Source organism: Ambystoma mexicanum, chromosome 6q (genome assembly GCF_040938575.1).
Source record: "Ambystoma mexicanum isolate Mex_15411 chromosome 6q, UKY_AmexF1_1, whole genome shotgun sequence".
Taxonomy (NCBI): domain Eukaryota; kingdom Metazoa; phylum Chordata; class Amphibia; order Caudata; family Ambystomatidae; genus Ambystoma; species Ambystoma mexicanum.
In genome coordinates this window covers 60,297,944-60,313,293 of record NC_090937.1, presented here as the reverse complement: position 1 = coordinate 60,313,293, position 15,350 = coordinate 60,297,944, and the positions used below count along the sequence as shown (strand labels likewise).

General features: G+C 42.8%; 1 protein-coding gene across 2 annotated transcripts in view; it reads left to right on the top strand.

Annotated features, from left to right (window-relative positions):
• The window catches only part of LOC138515767 (myoneurin-like), a 562,617-nt gene that overhangs the window by 268,913 nt on the left and 278,354 nt on the right, over positions 1-15,350 (top strand). For both annotated transcript variants that reach the window (XM_069630477.1, XM_069630478.1), the window contains exon 3: positions 6,878-7,047. In XM_069630477.1, coding sequence (XP_069486578.1) covers positions 6,878-7,047 — 170 coding nt within the window. The remainder of the gene's footprint in view (positions 1-6,877; positions 7,048-15,350) is intronic.

Below are 15,350 nucleotides of genomic sequence, written 5' to 3'. Positions count from 1 at the left end.
GTCCATGCCCAGGTCAAACATGATCACTGCAGTCTAGTTGCAGCTAGTGAGCTTGTAAAGTGGACTGGGTAAAGGTTTTCTCTGAATTTGTTCAAGCGAGCACACCTGAACTAACCCTGCATATTTTTGAGGATTCTCCTTTTAGAATTGTTTAAAAATAATGGGTTGAAATTATGCACTTCGCAGGAATTTCTTTAAGAAATAAAACAGGTAACAATGTAGAATGTACGCACGCTGCTTTTTGCGGCGCAGAACTTGAAACACTCCAATAGATGCAAGGTCAGCAACAGTACACAGGAACATTTTGCACCAAGTGTTGATGCTGGTTGTTCCCAAAACCATATGGCCTGTCTCAACAATATATGCCAGCATTGCCCTGCTTTCAAGCAGGTTCTGCCCAAATCATATCAGAAAGTCTGTCCCCTTTTCATGCTCGTTGTGTTGGAAGAAAGTATTGAAGCTTGTTTTAATAATACATGCCAGAATTGGTATTTTAAATCTGATTTTAATGCTACTAGTGCCCAACGAAAACATGAGGCCTGTCTCAACAATATGTGCATTGCCCATCTTTAATGCCGCTAGTGCCCAAATAAAATCCTGCCGTTTGTCTCAATATGTGTCCGTGTGGCCCGCAGTTCTACATCATGTCGCTCTCAGTGCCCACAAACTTTGCCACACAGTCGCACACATATTCTTGCAAACCAACATATTTTACAAGTAACTCATTTGTTTTTATGAGCCTAAAAGCCAGGACAGGTTAATTATTTTACACTGGACGTACATTTCTTAATAAGTTAAAGACTTAGGCACCCCCATGACATCCTTTGTGATGAACCCATCTACTTGGAGTCACATTTGACAAAGGTATACATCTTTCAGAAAAGCTACCAAAACATTACTTTTCACCTAACCACGCCACACCTCATTTACCAAACCTACACCTGCCTAAATGCATAATGCCATCTACTGTTTCATCTAAATGCATTATGTAATGTACTGTTCCTGTAACTAAGTGTAACTACAAGTAACAGCGCCGCGATGCCTAGGGGCTGCCTTGTGCGCTATACAAATGTAAAAAATCCAAATAAACAAATACATCTTCTTGTTAAGCATAATTTTCACGACATTTGCCCATCACTCAGCTGCAGCACTTAAGAAGAGCTGAGATTTTTGAGGAAAGGACTAATGCTGCATTATTTGCTATTTCTGTTGCCAGGGATGCAACTAGGCCTACACATTTAAACGGGGACTAATGATTCAAATAGTGGATAAGGGCCACCATTCAAAGACTTTGTGAGGAAAAGACACTCTTACTTTTATGGGGGGCCCCCCTTATCGTTGTTATCACTAAACACTGGAATAGTCCAAAGTCCTTCAAATCAGCGTATATCAAACTTCCCCTAAAAGATGAGATGGAAAATACAGATGACCCTACTAACTACATGCCCAATCCAAACCTACTGCACCCAGCGAAAATCCTGGAGAACTACATCTGCAAAGAACTACTCAATCATGTAGAAAGCAATGGAATACTTGACCAATCCAAGGTTGGTTTCAGACCCATGGGAGAAACAGAATCAGCACTCGTTTTCATATGGGATGACCTAAAAATGAGCACAGACAGCAACACCCAATCACCCAATACAATCAGGCACCACACAGTCCTAATCAAGAGACTGTAGGAATTTGGCATACAACGCTCTGCACTACAATTGCTGAAATCTTTCCTTACCGACCGAACAGAAAGAACCCTAATTCCTCCATTAACATCAAACACAATATCAAATGCAGTGTACCACAAGGATCAAGCCTCTCACAACTCCTCTTCAACATCTATATAACCCCTCCTCCCCATGGAATGACCACCTACAACTACGCAGACAACACCCAACTCATCTTCAAGATATCTAATGACAATGACTCAGACAACTCCCTCAATAAATTCCTCACCGACATAAACACCTGGATGGCAAACAACAACCTCAAACTAAACCATACCAAAACAGAAATATTAATCGCCTCACAAGAAAACAGTCCAACACAGACATCCCTCACATGGCCCCCCGACCATGGGAACCCAACCGGTGATCCCAACAGTAATACATAATCTGGCAATCTGCATGGACAACGGCCTCACCTTGGAACCACAAGCCAACACAATAGCTAAGAAATGCTTCTACTTCCTACGATTAATAAGAGGGATCATCCCTTACCTAAACTTGGCACATAGAACCCTTGCAATCATCTCCTTGGTATTATCAAGGATAGACTATGCAAATTGTCTATAACTGGAAATGCCTGAATGCCTCACCAAAAACTACAATGCATCCAAAATACTGCAGTAAGACTACTTCTGGGAAAAAATAGAAGAGACCACATCACAATGGCCCTAAGAAGCCTACTCTGGCTACCAGAAAAGAAACACATCAACTTCAAAGCCCTCTGCATTGCCCATAAATCACTACACGGACAAGAAGCCAAATTCATCAAAACAAAAATCACCTGATACCAGCCGAGGAGAGACTTAAGATCTGCACTGACTTCCAAATAGAAACAAGACACTACGAGAAAAGAAAATTTGGAGGAACTGCCTTTGCTTATCTGATAGCCAAGCTGTGGAACTCTGTCACACCTCGGGGAACCTGGCGGCTTTGGACTAGATGGAAGCTGCGCCCTCCATTGCTGGTTCCATCACGTACGGCGAAGCGTATAGTACGGGTCTAGCCCTTCTGTGCAAAGCGTTCCGACGCCGGCACTTAATCCCTCCCACTTCCGGTGTCGGATACGTTGCAACGTACAGTATCCCTGTTCGCCTGCGCTGCCCATACTCTTAGAGTTTCTTTCCTCTAGCCTTTGGCAAATTATCCATTCCCGGTTCTCTAATTCTTTTACTTTCCGTTTTCAGCAGCCTGCCCTCGCTGCAGCTTGCCTTCGCTCCTCCCGCCTCTGCTGTTCCGTTCCCGGCTTACTCCCTTCCTTCCCTCCCGCCTAGTGTTGTTTCCCTTCTGCTCTGGTGCCTTTCCTCTTTTCTACTCTGTCTCTCATTGCTGCCCTTGTCCTCCTGTGTACCGACCTCGGCCTGTCCAGCAGATTGCCTTGCCTCATCCTTTATCTAAATTGGTTCGTCTGGTACTCCATCCTGCGTGATCCTGGTACTACTCTTCAACTTTGAGCACTTATTGTTCTCTTCATGGACTCGGTTGTTACCATCCATTCCTCCATTGCTACTGCTCCTGGAGTTTAACGTATCTTGCAGAAGTAGACCACGCTTCAGCAGAGAAGAACTCTTCTGGGGTTTTTTGTGCCACAGGCTTTTTCCCCACTGTCCGGCGGCCGCGGAGGATAGCCACAGCTCAACCATTGGGTGTCACTGTGGCGTCCTTCCACGGTCGCCCCTATCTTCACAAAAAAAAGGAGAAGACTCGAACCAAGGACAACCCGAAGCTGACACAACGCCGGAAACTCAGAGGTGAGGTGGAAGGGGAGGAAAGTGAAATAGACTCTTCTCAGGAAGAAGAGGACATAACGGATCTTTCTGACAAACTCTATCCCTAAAGAAATGAGAGTGACAGAAGGCCTACTCATTTTCAGGAAAACTTTTAAAACATGGCTTTCAACTCGCAGAGATAAACACTGATCGAGCACTTATCAAACCAGTCCTTGAACGCAACGCCCAACCCATGCACCACCTGTTTCTACAAACCATAAACCGGAAACAAGGAATGCATTTAGAATGGAAAACAATAACATACCTACGAATAATCAGATAGCACCCAAAACCCACTAACCACTTCTTCTCTCCCACACAACCCACGCTCCTCACCTACAACACACGCCCAGAGGGCTAGTGAACGAACCCACCAAACACACAAACTGCACATAATTCTAACCAAGCTACAAACCCAACACCCTCAGACAATTAATAAGTCAAACACTGGATGCCGTCCTTTGGGACACAAAAAGCGAAGTGCACAAAACCAAACACTTCCAGAAAGCTCACACGCCCAGATGCCAGTTGGTCCTGCTTCTGCACACATCAACAGATGAGTGCAACATCCTATCCCTCCCTCACTAAGCAACCCTTCCCACCTTTCCTTACAGAGCCACGTGAGCACCTGGAAACCATGAAAATGGCAATCGTGCACAGTAGAAATCAACTTAACATAACATAACCAAGAAATGTTTTTCAGAACTAGTGTCAAATTAGCCACATATGGCTAATATTAAAGCACACTGCGCCAGCGACACAGCCAAAATAGATGATTGTATTGTAAGGCAAAATTTACATTTTGAACGATACCTGCCAGCATGGCAATGCTGTGGTTGTTATGTGGTGCGTGGTTGACTTTGTGAGTTTCTTGTTCATGGTGCATATCCAGCTTCATTGCAACATAATTTCATGTAAAACCAGTGGTCGAAGTGGGCAGGAGCAGTTGGAAGCGGTGCTCCTCACTTTAAAAAAAAAGTGATAATGTTTTATTTTTAAAAAAAAAAAATTCTGTAATGGTTTAGTTTTAAAATTAAAGTGTAGGAACACTTGTGTATAGGCACGTTAGAAATGCCATATCATATCATATCAAGTTTAAACTTGCACTTGAGTGCAATGCACTGAACATTCCCTTAAACGGCTGGTGTGTTTAGGGGTTTGGCTTGTGCGTGGGTGTGGGGCGTTACAATGGGGTTTGTTGGGAGTGGGGGGAAGTCCAATATTTTATTACTTAATATGATATTCTCTTGGATTTTGCTTTTTATGTTCAGAGAAATGTATGCTCTCTTGTGTTTGAACAATTTATTTTCAAGCTTGGTCCAATTCACTTTGTTATTTGAATTTTCATATTTTCTTCACCAATAAAATGGTTAATTCTTTTTTCCTGCTTTTTGGTTTGGTATTTTCCAACTATAAGTGTGACTCATTACATGAGCACAGAAACCTATTCTTTTGGTAAATAAGTAAAAATAAGACAATAATCCTTTTGCTAATCACAGTGTGGATCGCTGTTCTATGTTCGTTTCATAATTTTGTCCTTAATCCACACTCAACACCCCAAGGGCTACCCTACCCTTTTGTAAAACGGAAGTCCAGCAGGTAACATAGTTGCACTACTTCTTTTCGTACACTTCGACCATTGTGTAATTCGTACACCTCGACCTGTGTAAGACTGAGTGATGCTGTAGATGGATTGTTTTTGAGATGTCAGTGGGCAGAAAGAAGGGAAGTCCAAGGCATTGTGCCACCGGATATAGCTTCCCTTAGCCTAACTTTGCTCAGCCTAACATCACATAAATATGTGGCGTAAAAAATGGCGTAAAAAAATGAGAATGCATGTTTTGCATGGATATAACCAAATAAATGCGACCCTCTGTGATCTTTCCAAAGTGAAAAAGGCTGTTCATAGGTTTTGGGTCGTCTATGGGGCAGCGTATGGTAACAATAACCACCTCAAAATCATTCCACATCCCACTCAGACACCACATCTTGACATGCATCTTCAGCACCGAAATGCATGTTACACGATAGAGCGTACAGCACCAGAAGACAAGCGTCTACACTGAATTTTCTTAAACAACACTCTTGACACACCGCAAATACAACAATACCGCTCTCCACACTCCTCAAACACTACTCTGATAGACGGCAAAGACAACCACAGAAACAGTTTCCATTCACAACCTGGAGTACACTTTGAGTGCTTCTAAAAACTCATGAAATATGAGGAACGTACACGCCGCAGACACCCAATCTTTTCAGGTCCACACATATCAATATTGTAAAAAGGCAATTGTGCCCTGCTCCTCTTGCTCCTACATTAGTCTCCTACCCCACCTCTTGCCGATGATGAAGCTTCAGGAAACCATTAAAATGGCCAAGGTGTGATGTGCAAGACTCAATATCATACCAATGCGCATAGAGAAGACTATATATAAATCATTCTCCTGCGGGACAGTACTCTAAAAAGTGCAAGCAGCTTTGTTTATTGGCAGAAACGTGCTGCAATCAGTCCGTTTTGCTAGAATCTGGGGTGCATGCACTGAGTGCTGGGGATACAATATATTTGCCTGTCACATCAAGTAATATGAAACTAAGGGAGGGTAAGCGCAATAATAATGCAATTCTAGGTAGAGCCTGGGGGGAGGTGGGGTGGGTGGGCACTAACAGGGGAGCATGCAAAAACACGTGTCCCTGTAATCCTCATCCTGGATATACATTCATCTTTAAAAGGGAGCTTTATTGTTTTACCATCATTGTCTTGTAAGCAGGCACAGAGTTGGTAGGTAACTGGAGATGTGTGGGGTATTTCAGTTGCACATGTTCCATGACAGTGCCAATTCCCTAATCATTAAGACATGAGCAAGACACTGCTAAGAAAAGAAATATATGTTACGCACATCATTTCAAGGCATTTGTTAAGATGCTGTTTATCATACGCCTTTTGACCTACTCATAACTGCTCTGAAGCTGAGCAGGTCCTTTCAGCAAAGGCCCAGAATTAGGGTGGTTGTGAGGGCGCACTATTATTCAAACTACTGCCCAGTAGAAGGACATTGCTCGAAAAAAAGACACGTGTGAAGCATTTGGCACCCAGGATGCCAGTGGGTTGAGCATCAAGGACATTTTCTTCCAGTATGGGGGTAAGCTGGCCCAAGCCTCCGCAGTAGGTACGCAACTGACTACATACCTATCAATTAAGAGTGGCAAGTAAAAATACAGCAACGTCTGAGTAAGCCTGGTTTTACAAAAAAGGATCTGTTACTGAAAACTGTAGGCGGTAGGACTACTTAAAAAACACTAGCCTGTTGCCTAAATCTGTGGTGTTGGCAAGAATGCTATGCTGAGCGAATGTGATTTTAAAACTATTCATGGTTTGTGTGCTTTTAGCTGCCAGCTGGCAATGCACCAAAGCAGCCATCATGCCAAGAAACTCTATCAGTGTGACCAATGCGGAAAGGAGTTGAGCTCACTCAAGAAGCTTCGGGACCATATGGCGTACCACTCTGAAGACAGACCCCACCAGTGCCACCTCTGTGACAAGGCATACAAGGTCAAAAGTGAGTAGTGGGACATGGAATTTTCTTATGGTGCATAGAAAGCTCATGTTCAAAGTTGCATCCATTTTTAATTTTGGCTCATGTGCATCATACAGTGAGATGAAATATCTACTGTGCTTAGTAGGAGATGGTATTGCAGCGGCAGAAAATGTCACTAGGCAACATATATTTCAGTAATGGGCGGTGCTTAACCCACTAGTAAGGGTAATTAATTTTGGCTAATTGGTGGGGCTGCCAAGAACTCAGCACATGCACACCCAGATTGCCATACCATACCATGAGGTCACACTAAAGACTGATGATAACTCTAAAAATGGTACATAACATATCCAGCGAATATTCATTTTGAAATATGCACTGTGGTATTAAAGCAACAGTGCACACTAAACTACACTGACCGCACGCAGGACTGGTGGATGGGTGGGAAATTATGTAAAACAGTAAAATCGGGGAAATGTGCTAGTTATTGTTTCTAAAACAGCCAAAAACGTGAGACCAATCGTTAGGATGAACATGTCTTAAATAGTCTGTTCTGTGAGAAGGTGCCCACTCAGGAGGGCCTACAATCACATTTGTATCCACTATTTCACTGGAAGGAGAAAAAGCCACATATCAGTCTGGTCTTGCCTATAAAGATGATCCAGCACAGAAAAGCCAGGCAATTCTCTTGTGAACAGGAGTATCAACAGCAACCCCAGACTCAAGGAGAATTCCCTGGCATTTCTGTGATAGGCTAATCCAACAGACTATTCCTTCTCCAGGAAAATGACGCCCTTTTCCTAGTATGTGGGTGGTGTTCCCAAAAATGTTCTCTTGGAAAAAGGTGCTAGGGGAATTACTCTCGACCCCTGCCTGGTAGCTAACAGAAAGTTCCTTGTGCAGGAGAATGACTCCCTTCTGGTATACAGGTTGTGTTCCCAAAATGTCCTCTTGTAAATGGATGCCAGTGGGAATGACTCCCTTTCCCTGGCTGGTAGTTCCAGCACTTTGTACAGTCAACGTTCGGCTCCCTTCTCCTGGTACTGGTCTGCACTCTCCAATGCCAGGGAGAATGGCTCCCTTCCCCTGGAAACTCTTCAGCGTACTTGAAAGGATTCACTTTTCTCACCAGGAGAACGACTCCCTTCTCCTGGTGTTTTTCAACTTCTTTTTCAACTTGGGCTGATCTTGGCACTCTTTCGCTATACCAGCAAAGTCCCAAGTACTACTTATTTTGGGGTCCAAGACCCTCCTCTGGTGGTCAGTGTGCTTATCTCTGCCACTGGTATGAGGAAGATTTACTTGGATTCTTGGCTTTCTTCTGTTGGGGTCCCAGACCCTTCTCTTATGGTCAGTGGACTTATCCCTGCCACTGGTACGAGGAAGAATTCCTCGGATGCTCTCTTCACTTCGAGTCCTTCTTTTCTTTCCACTTTATAGGGCTTACTCGGCCCCAGCGTAACAGCAACATCTACTGTCAATGACTCCTTGGTATTCCTCATGCCTCCTGTGAGCCACCTCGTCTCAGTACCTGCACAGTCAGTATTCCTTGTGTTTTCTTTGCTCTTGTTCATCCTAGTATTTTCTGTCTTGGCTGTATCCCATACACTACAGAAACACATTGACATTCTCTCAATTTAGTGGTTTGAAATAGAGGGGGGTTAAGGCATGTAGGGGTGTGATGTTGCACAACGGGTTGTACCCAAGGTGGTCGTTCTTATCCCCAGAGGGGGAGTCCCTGCCCATGGATGTCCTCCCGCATTACACCACCTCTAGGGGGACCATTGGGTAGCGGCCGCACCTACCTAGCCTCTTGGGTAATGACTCCACCTGGGGAGAAGTGACGATACCTGGCGAATCATCACAGATCAGACTGATATGCAAATGGTATATCTCTTCTAGTAATGCAAAGTGAGCTAAAACGTGGCTGTAGACCTCCCAGGGTGGAACTATCCTACCAAGCAGGTTATTCGGCCATGCTTATGCTCTGTAAAGGGGCTCTTTACAGAAAGTCTCTGAAAATGCTAGGATGTTATTTGTCGAATAGGCTGCCCTTATATGTCAGGAGTTGCCCTTAGCCTGAGAAGTTGAAGTGTTAAGTAAAACATCATGTGCATCTACTACGAGTACCCTGAATTTTAGTGTTCGATTTATTAGTATATGTTTGTTATTAATTTATAATGGTGCGTCTGCAGTGTATGGTCTAGTTTTTTTTAAAGTATATGTATTTATTACTGTGATATATAACTATCTTTGTTTAATGTAAAGTGCATTGAAACTGGTTCTGTTATTGCTGCACTTAATACATGTTTTTACTACTATTACTACTACTCACACATTTTTGTTAGTGATGCAACACGAACCCCAAAGCCACATGATAGGCTATGTTAGCATTGCATGCCTTTGAGCAGTTTGTCCGAGGCAGATCATGGGACTAATGTGCACAGCTCATGCCCTGCTGCTGGCTAGGTTTTAGCTGTTTGTCAACGTTTTGCTCTATCAAAATAACTGTAAAGATGAGAAGCATGAAAGTGACAGTAAATGGCTCCTTTTCATTTTACACAACATGCCGCTAAATTGGAGACCCTTAATTCTCCCCTTAACATATCTGCTTTATGAACGCCAGTCTATAATTACATGGGATTTTACAACATTGCATGGACCTGTCAGGTTCACGTTTTTAGTTTATTCAATGCAGTCATCTTATCCCCCTAAATGCATTGTTAACAGTACTGTTACTAAATGCGGTATTTGTTTTATTTTATTTTTATTTTATTGAGCATTTTCTTAACATAACAAGTTCCAGGGACATGTCTGAGAGTTGAATATCTGCATTTTGTTTTCAAATGTTCACATTTAATTTTTTTCGTGGCGGTTATTTTTCTTTTATTCATTAGACTGTCATATCCACGTTGCATTCTAACAAGTTGCAGAAGTCGTTTTTTAAAAATGTATTTTTAGCTACTATTTTGCTCCAATAACCAGCGGCTTGACACATTGGGAAGAAGCACAGTAAGAAAATAACCCTTATAGTATGTGACAACAGTGGCATTGACTGCATTTCCAAACAGTAATGCCTTGTTAATTGATATTTTTTATATTGAAACAGTGAAACAACAAGCGTAATTGACAGACTGTGATTAATAATCCCTAGTAGCCCAAGAGAGTGGGCTAGGTGGTGGGGGTGGGTTATTGATACCACAACAGGAAAATTATTTCTATAAACACCTCCCCCTTCTTCCTATTGATATTAGACTTTGTTGGTCTGTCTCTGGTCCCCTAATGCGAGCAACAAGAGAGGGCAGACAGTAATGTATGCCATTGGAGCCCCTGTTTTCCAGTCCGTGTCCATGCAAGGATGTTCTCTTCCTTTCCTGAGCAGGCACAGTCCCCCATGGACACCACTGCCCCACCCCTCTGGCCCGCTGGGTAGGGAATGGCGCTGTAACTCCCTAATAAAAGCAATGTTAAAGGAGATGGTCTACACCCTGTGTTCTTAGATGACTAACTGGACAAAGACACCAGAGTGAATTTTATAGGGATCCCAATGGGGAGCACTCTTTATTTATAAAACACACTTCTACTTTTAACCCTTTCCCTCTTTTCTACCCTAGAATGTCCGTGGCATGAGCACCAACTAAATGTCAGCCTGCTACGTCAGCTCACCCGTCTTGGAAGGGTCTCTGGGACTCTTAGGGTGAGTCTGATGCAAAAGACCTCTTACCTACACTCGGCTACACTATCTTGCTAATTCACGCCATGGTATTATTTGTTATTGAATGCCATTGAAATAAATTACGTATATACATTTTCTCTCCAATCTTATTCATCCCCACCCCTCGCTACTCCACAACATGTTCCAAAACAGGATCAATACAGCTCTGTAAACCTTCCTGAGATTTCATCATATCATTTGTTTTTCTTTTGCTGTCTGAAAATCACTCTCTCAGTCAGTGATATCTTAAGAATTTCTTGGCACCAATCTTGTAACGTTGGATGTTTATTAATTTTCAATTCTCGTAGGATACTTTTTTAGCTAAAGAGCCAACATTTTTGTGGGAAGGGAAGATCATCAAGAAGGACATTGACTCCTAAAATTAAAGTTTCAAAATTTAAGTGCATGTTTGTTCTCAAAACCCAAGTAATTTCCATGGTGATGCCCCCCCAAAAAGATCTAGTTTTGCTACATTCTGAGAACAGGTGTTCTAAAGATCCCACCGTGTTGCTGCATCCACAGCACACCACTGGGTCTACCATACCTCTCCTATATAGTATTTCTGGTGTGCAATATACTCTGTTGCCGATCTTGATTTGCCTAACCCTTTCACCTAAGTTTAAGGATGTTAAAGGGATATTCTTGCAAATGTTGTACCATCTACTATAAGTAATCTCCGAATTCAGTTTGTTAGACCAGGTAACCAGTAATTCAGCAATCAGATCTTTACTTTTTACCAGTATGTTGTATATTTTCGATGCTAAATATCCTTTTGTATTGAGTTCAGATAACTTTGTTCTTAGATCCCTCTTCTCAAAGGATTTTCGACGGTGTATCAAACTCTTAAGCAAGCGATATTCTTTTACATTTGTCATTACCTATTTCTTCCTGAAGTCTTTTAAAGGAAATCCATTTATTGTCTTTTATTAGGTCCCTAAACCATTTCACTCCGCTTGTGAACCAATTTGGCCAAATTATCATCTTCTTCCTGAGTTTCACTTCAGGGTTTAGCCATATAGATGAGTGTCCTGTGAGAAGAGGTTCATGCCTGATTAATTTTGACAGTTGAATGCAGCTTTGTCGCAAGAATTCTGTAGGAGTAGATGTTTCTCTTCCTTTAGGGTTTCTGTTTGTCTGTAGCGCTCTCCGTTCTAGTGGCATATTCAAACATGTCTCTGCCTTATCCCTATCATCATTGGGTTCACAAAGGGAGGGAATGAAGTGCTTTCCTGTAAAAGCTAGATGGAATGTCTTCAAGTTGGGTGCACCCAAACCTCCACTATTGCACTGGAAGTTGCAATTTCCATGGTTCTAAGCAGCATGTGGTGTTCCCATAAAAATGCTTCTTTTAGTCTGTCAGTGCTGCCCATAATTACTTTTTTTGGCAAACGGAGCCATACTTAATAAAAAGTTCATCCGTTATATTCACTTTTAGGATATTTACTTTTTCCCCATAGAGACAGCTTCATTAGGGACCAAGGATCTAGGCCCATCTTCAGTTTCGGCATCTTTCATATTTTATTTCATCAATTGAGTTACATCACTTGTTAGCCATATTCCCAGGTACATCATTCTATTCAGATACTAGTGAAATCCTAAATTTGATAGATCTTCCTTTTTTGTACTTTGTGATGTTTGCAAGGCCTCTGATTTCTGCCAGTTTATTTTATATCCAGAGATCTAATTGAAATTGTCAGTTCTATCCATTAGAGTTGGCAGCAATGTTTTGAGTTCCTGGAGCACAAGTAATAAATAGTCCGCATATAACCATAGTTTTTGTTCGCATCCCCCATATTTAACTGCCTGTATTCTCTCATCTGTCCTCAGTATACACTCCAAGAGTTCCATAACGATTACAAAGTGTTGGGGAGAGAGAGGTCATCCATGTCTGATCCTCTTCTCAGTTCTATCGTCCCTGATGTAAGTCTGTTCATTGTCACCATTGCTTTAGATTTTGTCTTTAATATTTTGATTCAGCTTGAAAAGGTTAATCCAAATCCCATTCTGTCTAAGGTTTTATATAGGAAGTGCCATTCTATGCTATCAAAAGCTTTTTCAGCATCCAGAGATAGAGCAGCCACCTTAGAGTTTAATCTATGGATCGCAAATAATATTAATATCAATTTTCTACGGTGATATCTTTTTCTTTAATAAAACCGCTTTGGTTCTGTTTTATCTGTTCCGGTAACATCACCTCGAGAAGTAAGTCCAGACCTTTGGCTGGTATCTTGTCTTTGTTAATCAGACTTATGGGTCTGTAACTACTCATAAGGTTTGGTGGTCTGCCTTTCTTCAGCAATACTTTAATGCATGCATGTCAAACTGTCACGATTCCTTCCCCCAGCCCCCCGGCATATCAGGCTGGAGCCAGGTCACAGCCACCTAGTCGGCCCCTAAGGGCCTCTCCATCTCCCCAGACACCTACTTGGACTCAGACTTGGCGCCTTTGGCACCAAGCTCACACACAGTCCTGAGATCCACTTAGTATTGGACTTGCAATGTATTATGGGGCAATGGATGCCCCCATGTAATTCAGTTCCTTGAACTGGATAAGCTGTGTAGTCTTTCAGGTGTGGCTCAGCCCAGGGATACCTGGGATACCTACAGACTATTTAAACCACACCTGGCCTGAGAAACATGCTTTGCGTTTCTCTGCACCTGCAGCGTGACACTCACCATGCTCGGATCTCCTGAAGAGGCCCACTTCTTTCTTCAGCGCCAGCGCACCTGCAAGAATAAGAACTTCGTTGCCAATACTCACCTTGAAGAGCATCCAACTTCTGTCGAGCTCTTCCCAGTCTTGCGGATTCCTACGGCAGAGTCATCTCCATCTCGGCATGCCGCGCCCTACCAAAGAGGAGAAGAATAGAAGAAAAGACGTTAGTAAGCATTCTGCAATACTTAGGTCTCTCGAATTTGCAAATAGAGTTTAATCCTTACCTGAACTCCCGTTGATCGGACAACTTCTGCTCCGGGGCATCCCGCCGATCTGAAAAAGGGGAAAAGACACATCAGGTTAACGCAAAACATTTAAGAGGCGCCGCACATCGCACTTTCTCACCGCAGCTCATCTCCTCAGCTCGCTTCCATGCTGGGTTACTGCGGCACCTAAAAGGACACAGAAAAGACGAACATTGGTTAGTACTAAGGAAGCCAATAAGCATCACGCTCCGTATTCCTACTTACTTCAGCAGCGCATCACCATCCTCAAGACCTTCATCACCTAAGGAAAGAAAGACACAGTATTAAAGGGACTAGAGCCATCAGAACTTTTGTAAGACACATTCCAATTACCGGTCGGGTCGAAGCCGCAGCAAGCCCCGTCCGCCGGGCCCGTGCCAGTGAAGCAACTAGGCACCCTCCAGCCCACATCACCCAACGCACCCCTGCATCGAAGGCAGGACGAAGAGCGCCCCACATCAAAAAACAGGGTGAGGAGAGGTCCGGGGGAAGGTTGGGACCCAGGGAAGAAAAGGGGGGCCAGACAAGCAAGACCAATAGGGAATTGACCTCTGATAATACTGTGTTTCAGGCCCAGTGCTTGGTTAAGCAAGTCTAGGGAAGGGTTTGAAGTGGTCGGAAGTCCGTACCGGCTGAGTGGCATCCCCGTGGATATCAGGTGAGCGCTACACAAACAGAGCTTGGTAAAATACCATTTCATAGGGAAGAATTGAACATGTCAGCCATGGGTTCAAAGAAAAAATCAGGTAATGTCTTGTAGAACTCCACAGGGAATCCATCTTGACCAAGGCATTTACCGGAATTTAATAGGAATATTGCCCTCTTTAGGTCATCCTCTGTTATTTCCGATTCCAGGCTTTTCCTCTTAGTCTCTGTCAATTGTTGGATATGCGTATCTCAGAAGTATTCATCTGTAGGCCCCTTATCTGTTCTATTTTCAGAAGTGTAGAGATTGGAGCTAAAATTCATAAATTCTCGGTAGATTGCTTCAGGATCATAAGTCATTTGACCATTACTGTCTTCTATTTCGTAGATAGTTTCTTTTATTGTCATGTACTTTAAATTAGTGTGCTAGTAGATGGTCACATTCCGCCCCACCTTCATGGTAGATGCAACGTGTCCTGAATAGACATTTCTACGCCCTTTTTTTATACCGCTTATTATATTCGTATTTATGTATTCTCTTCTTCTCCTCAGAAGAGTTTGACATAAAATCCTTTTCTAGGGTGTTCACTGTTATTCTTATGACTTTAACTCTTGTTCTTTTGTCTTGTCCTACCCAGAAGGTAGGCCAATGAATAATCCTCTCATATAGCATTTGAAGGCACACAAGTTTCTCCATTTATGTGGTCTCGATAAATAGTTATGCTTCTTTAATATTTCTTCCATCTAGCACATCATCATATAATGTAGAGGCATTCATTCTCCACGGGTTTGATCTTTCTAAGCCATAATCCAGTGAAATTTCCACTGATACAGGGGCTTGGCCCGAAATTTGAATGCTCCCTATGACCCCGGTATAGACCCTGGTATAGAAAGAGCTGGTCACCTTTCCATCTGTTAGTATCATATCTATTCTCGAGTATGTTTTATGGGCTCCTGAGTGAAAGCTATATTCCCTAGAGGTTGGGTGTTCTAGTCTCCAAAC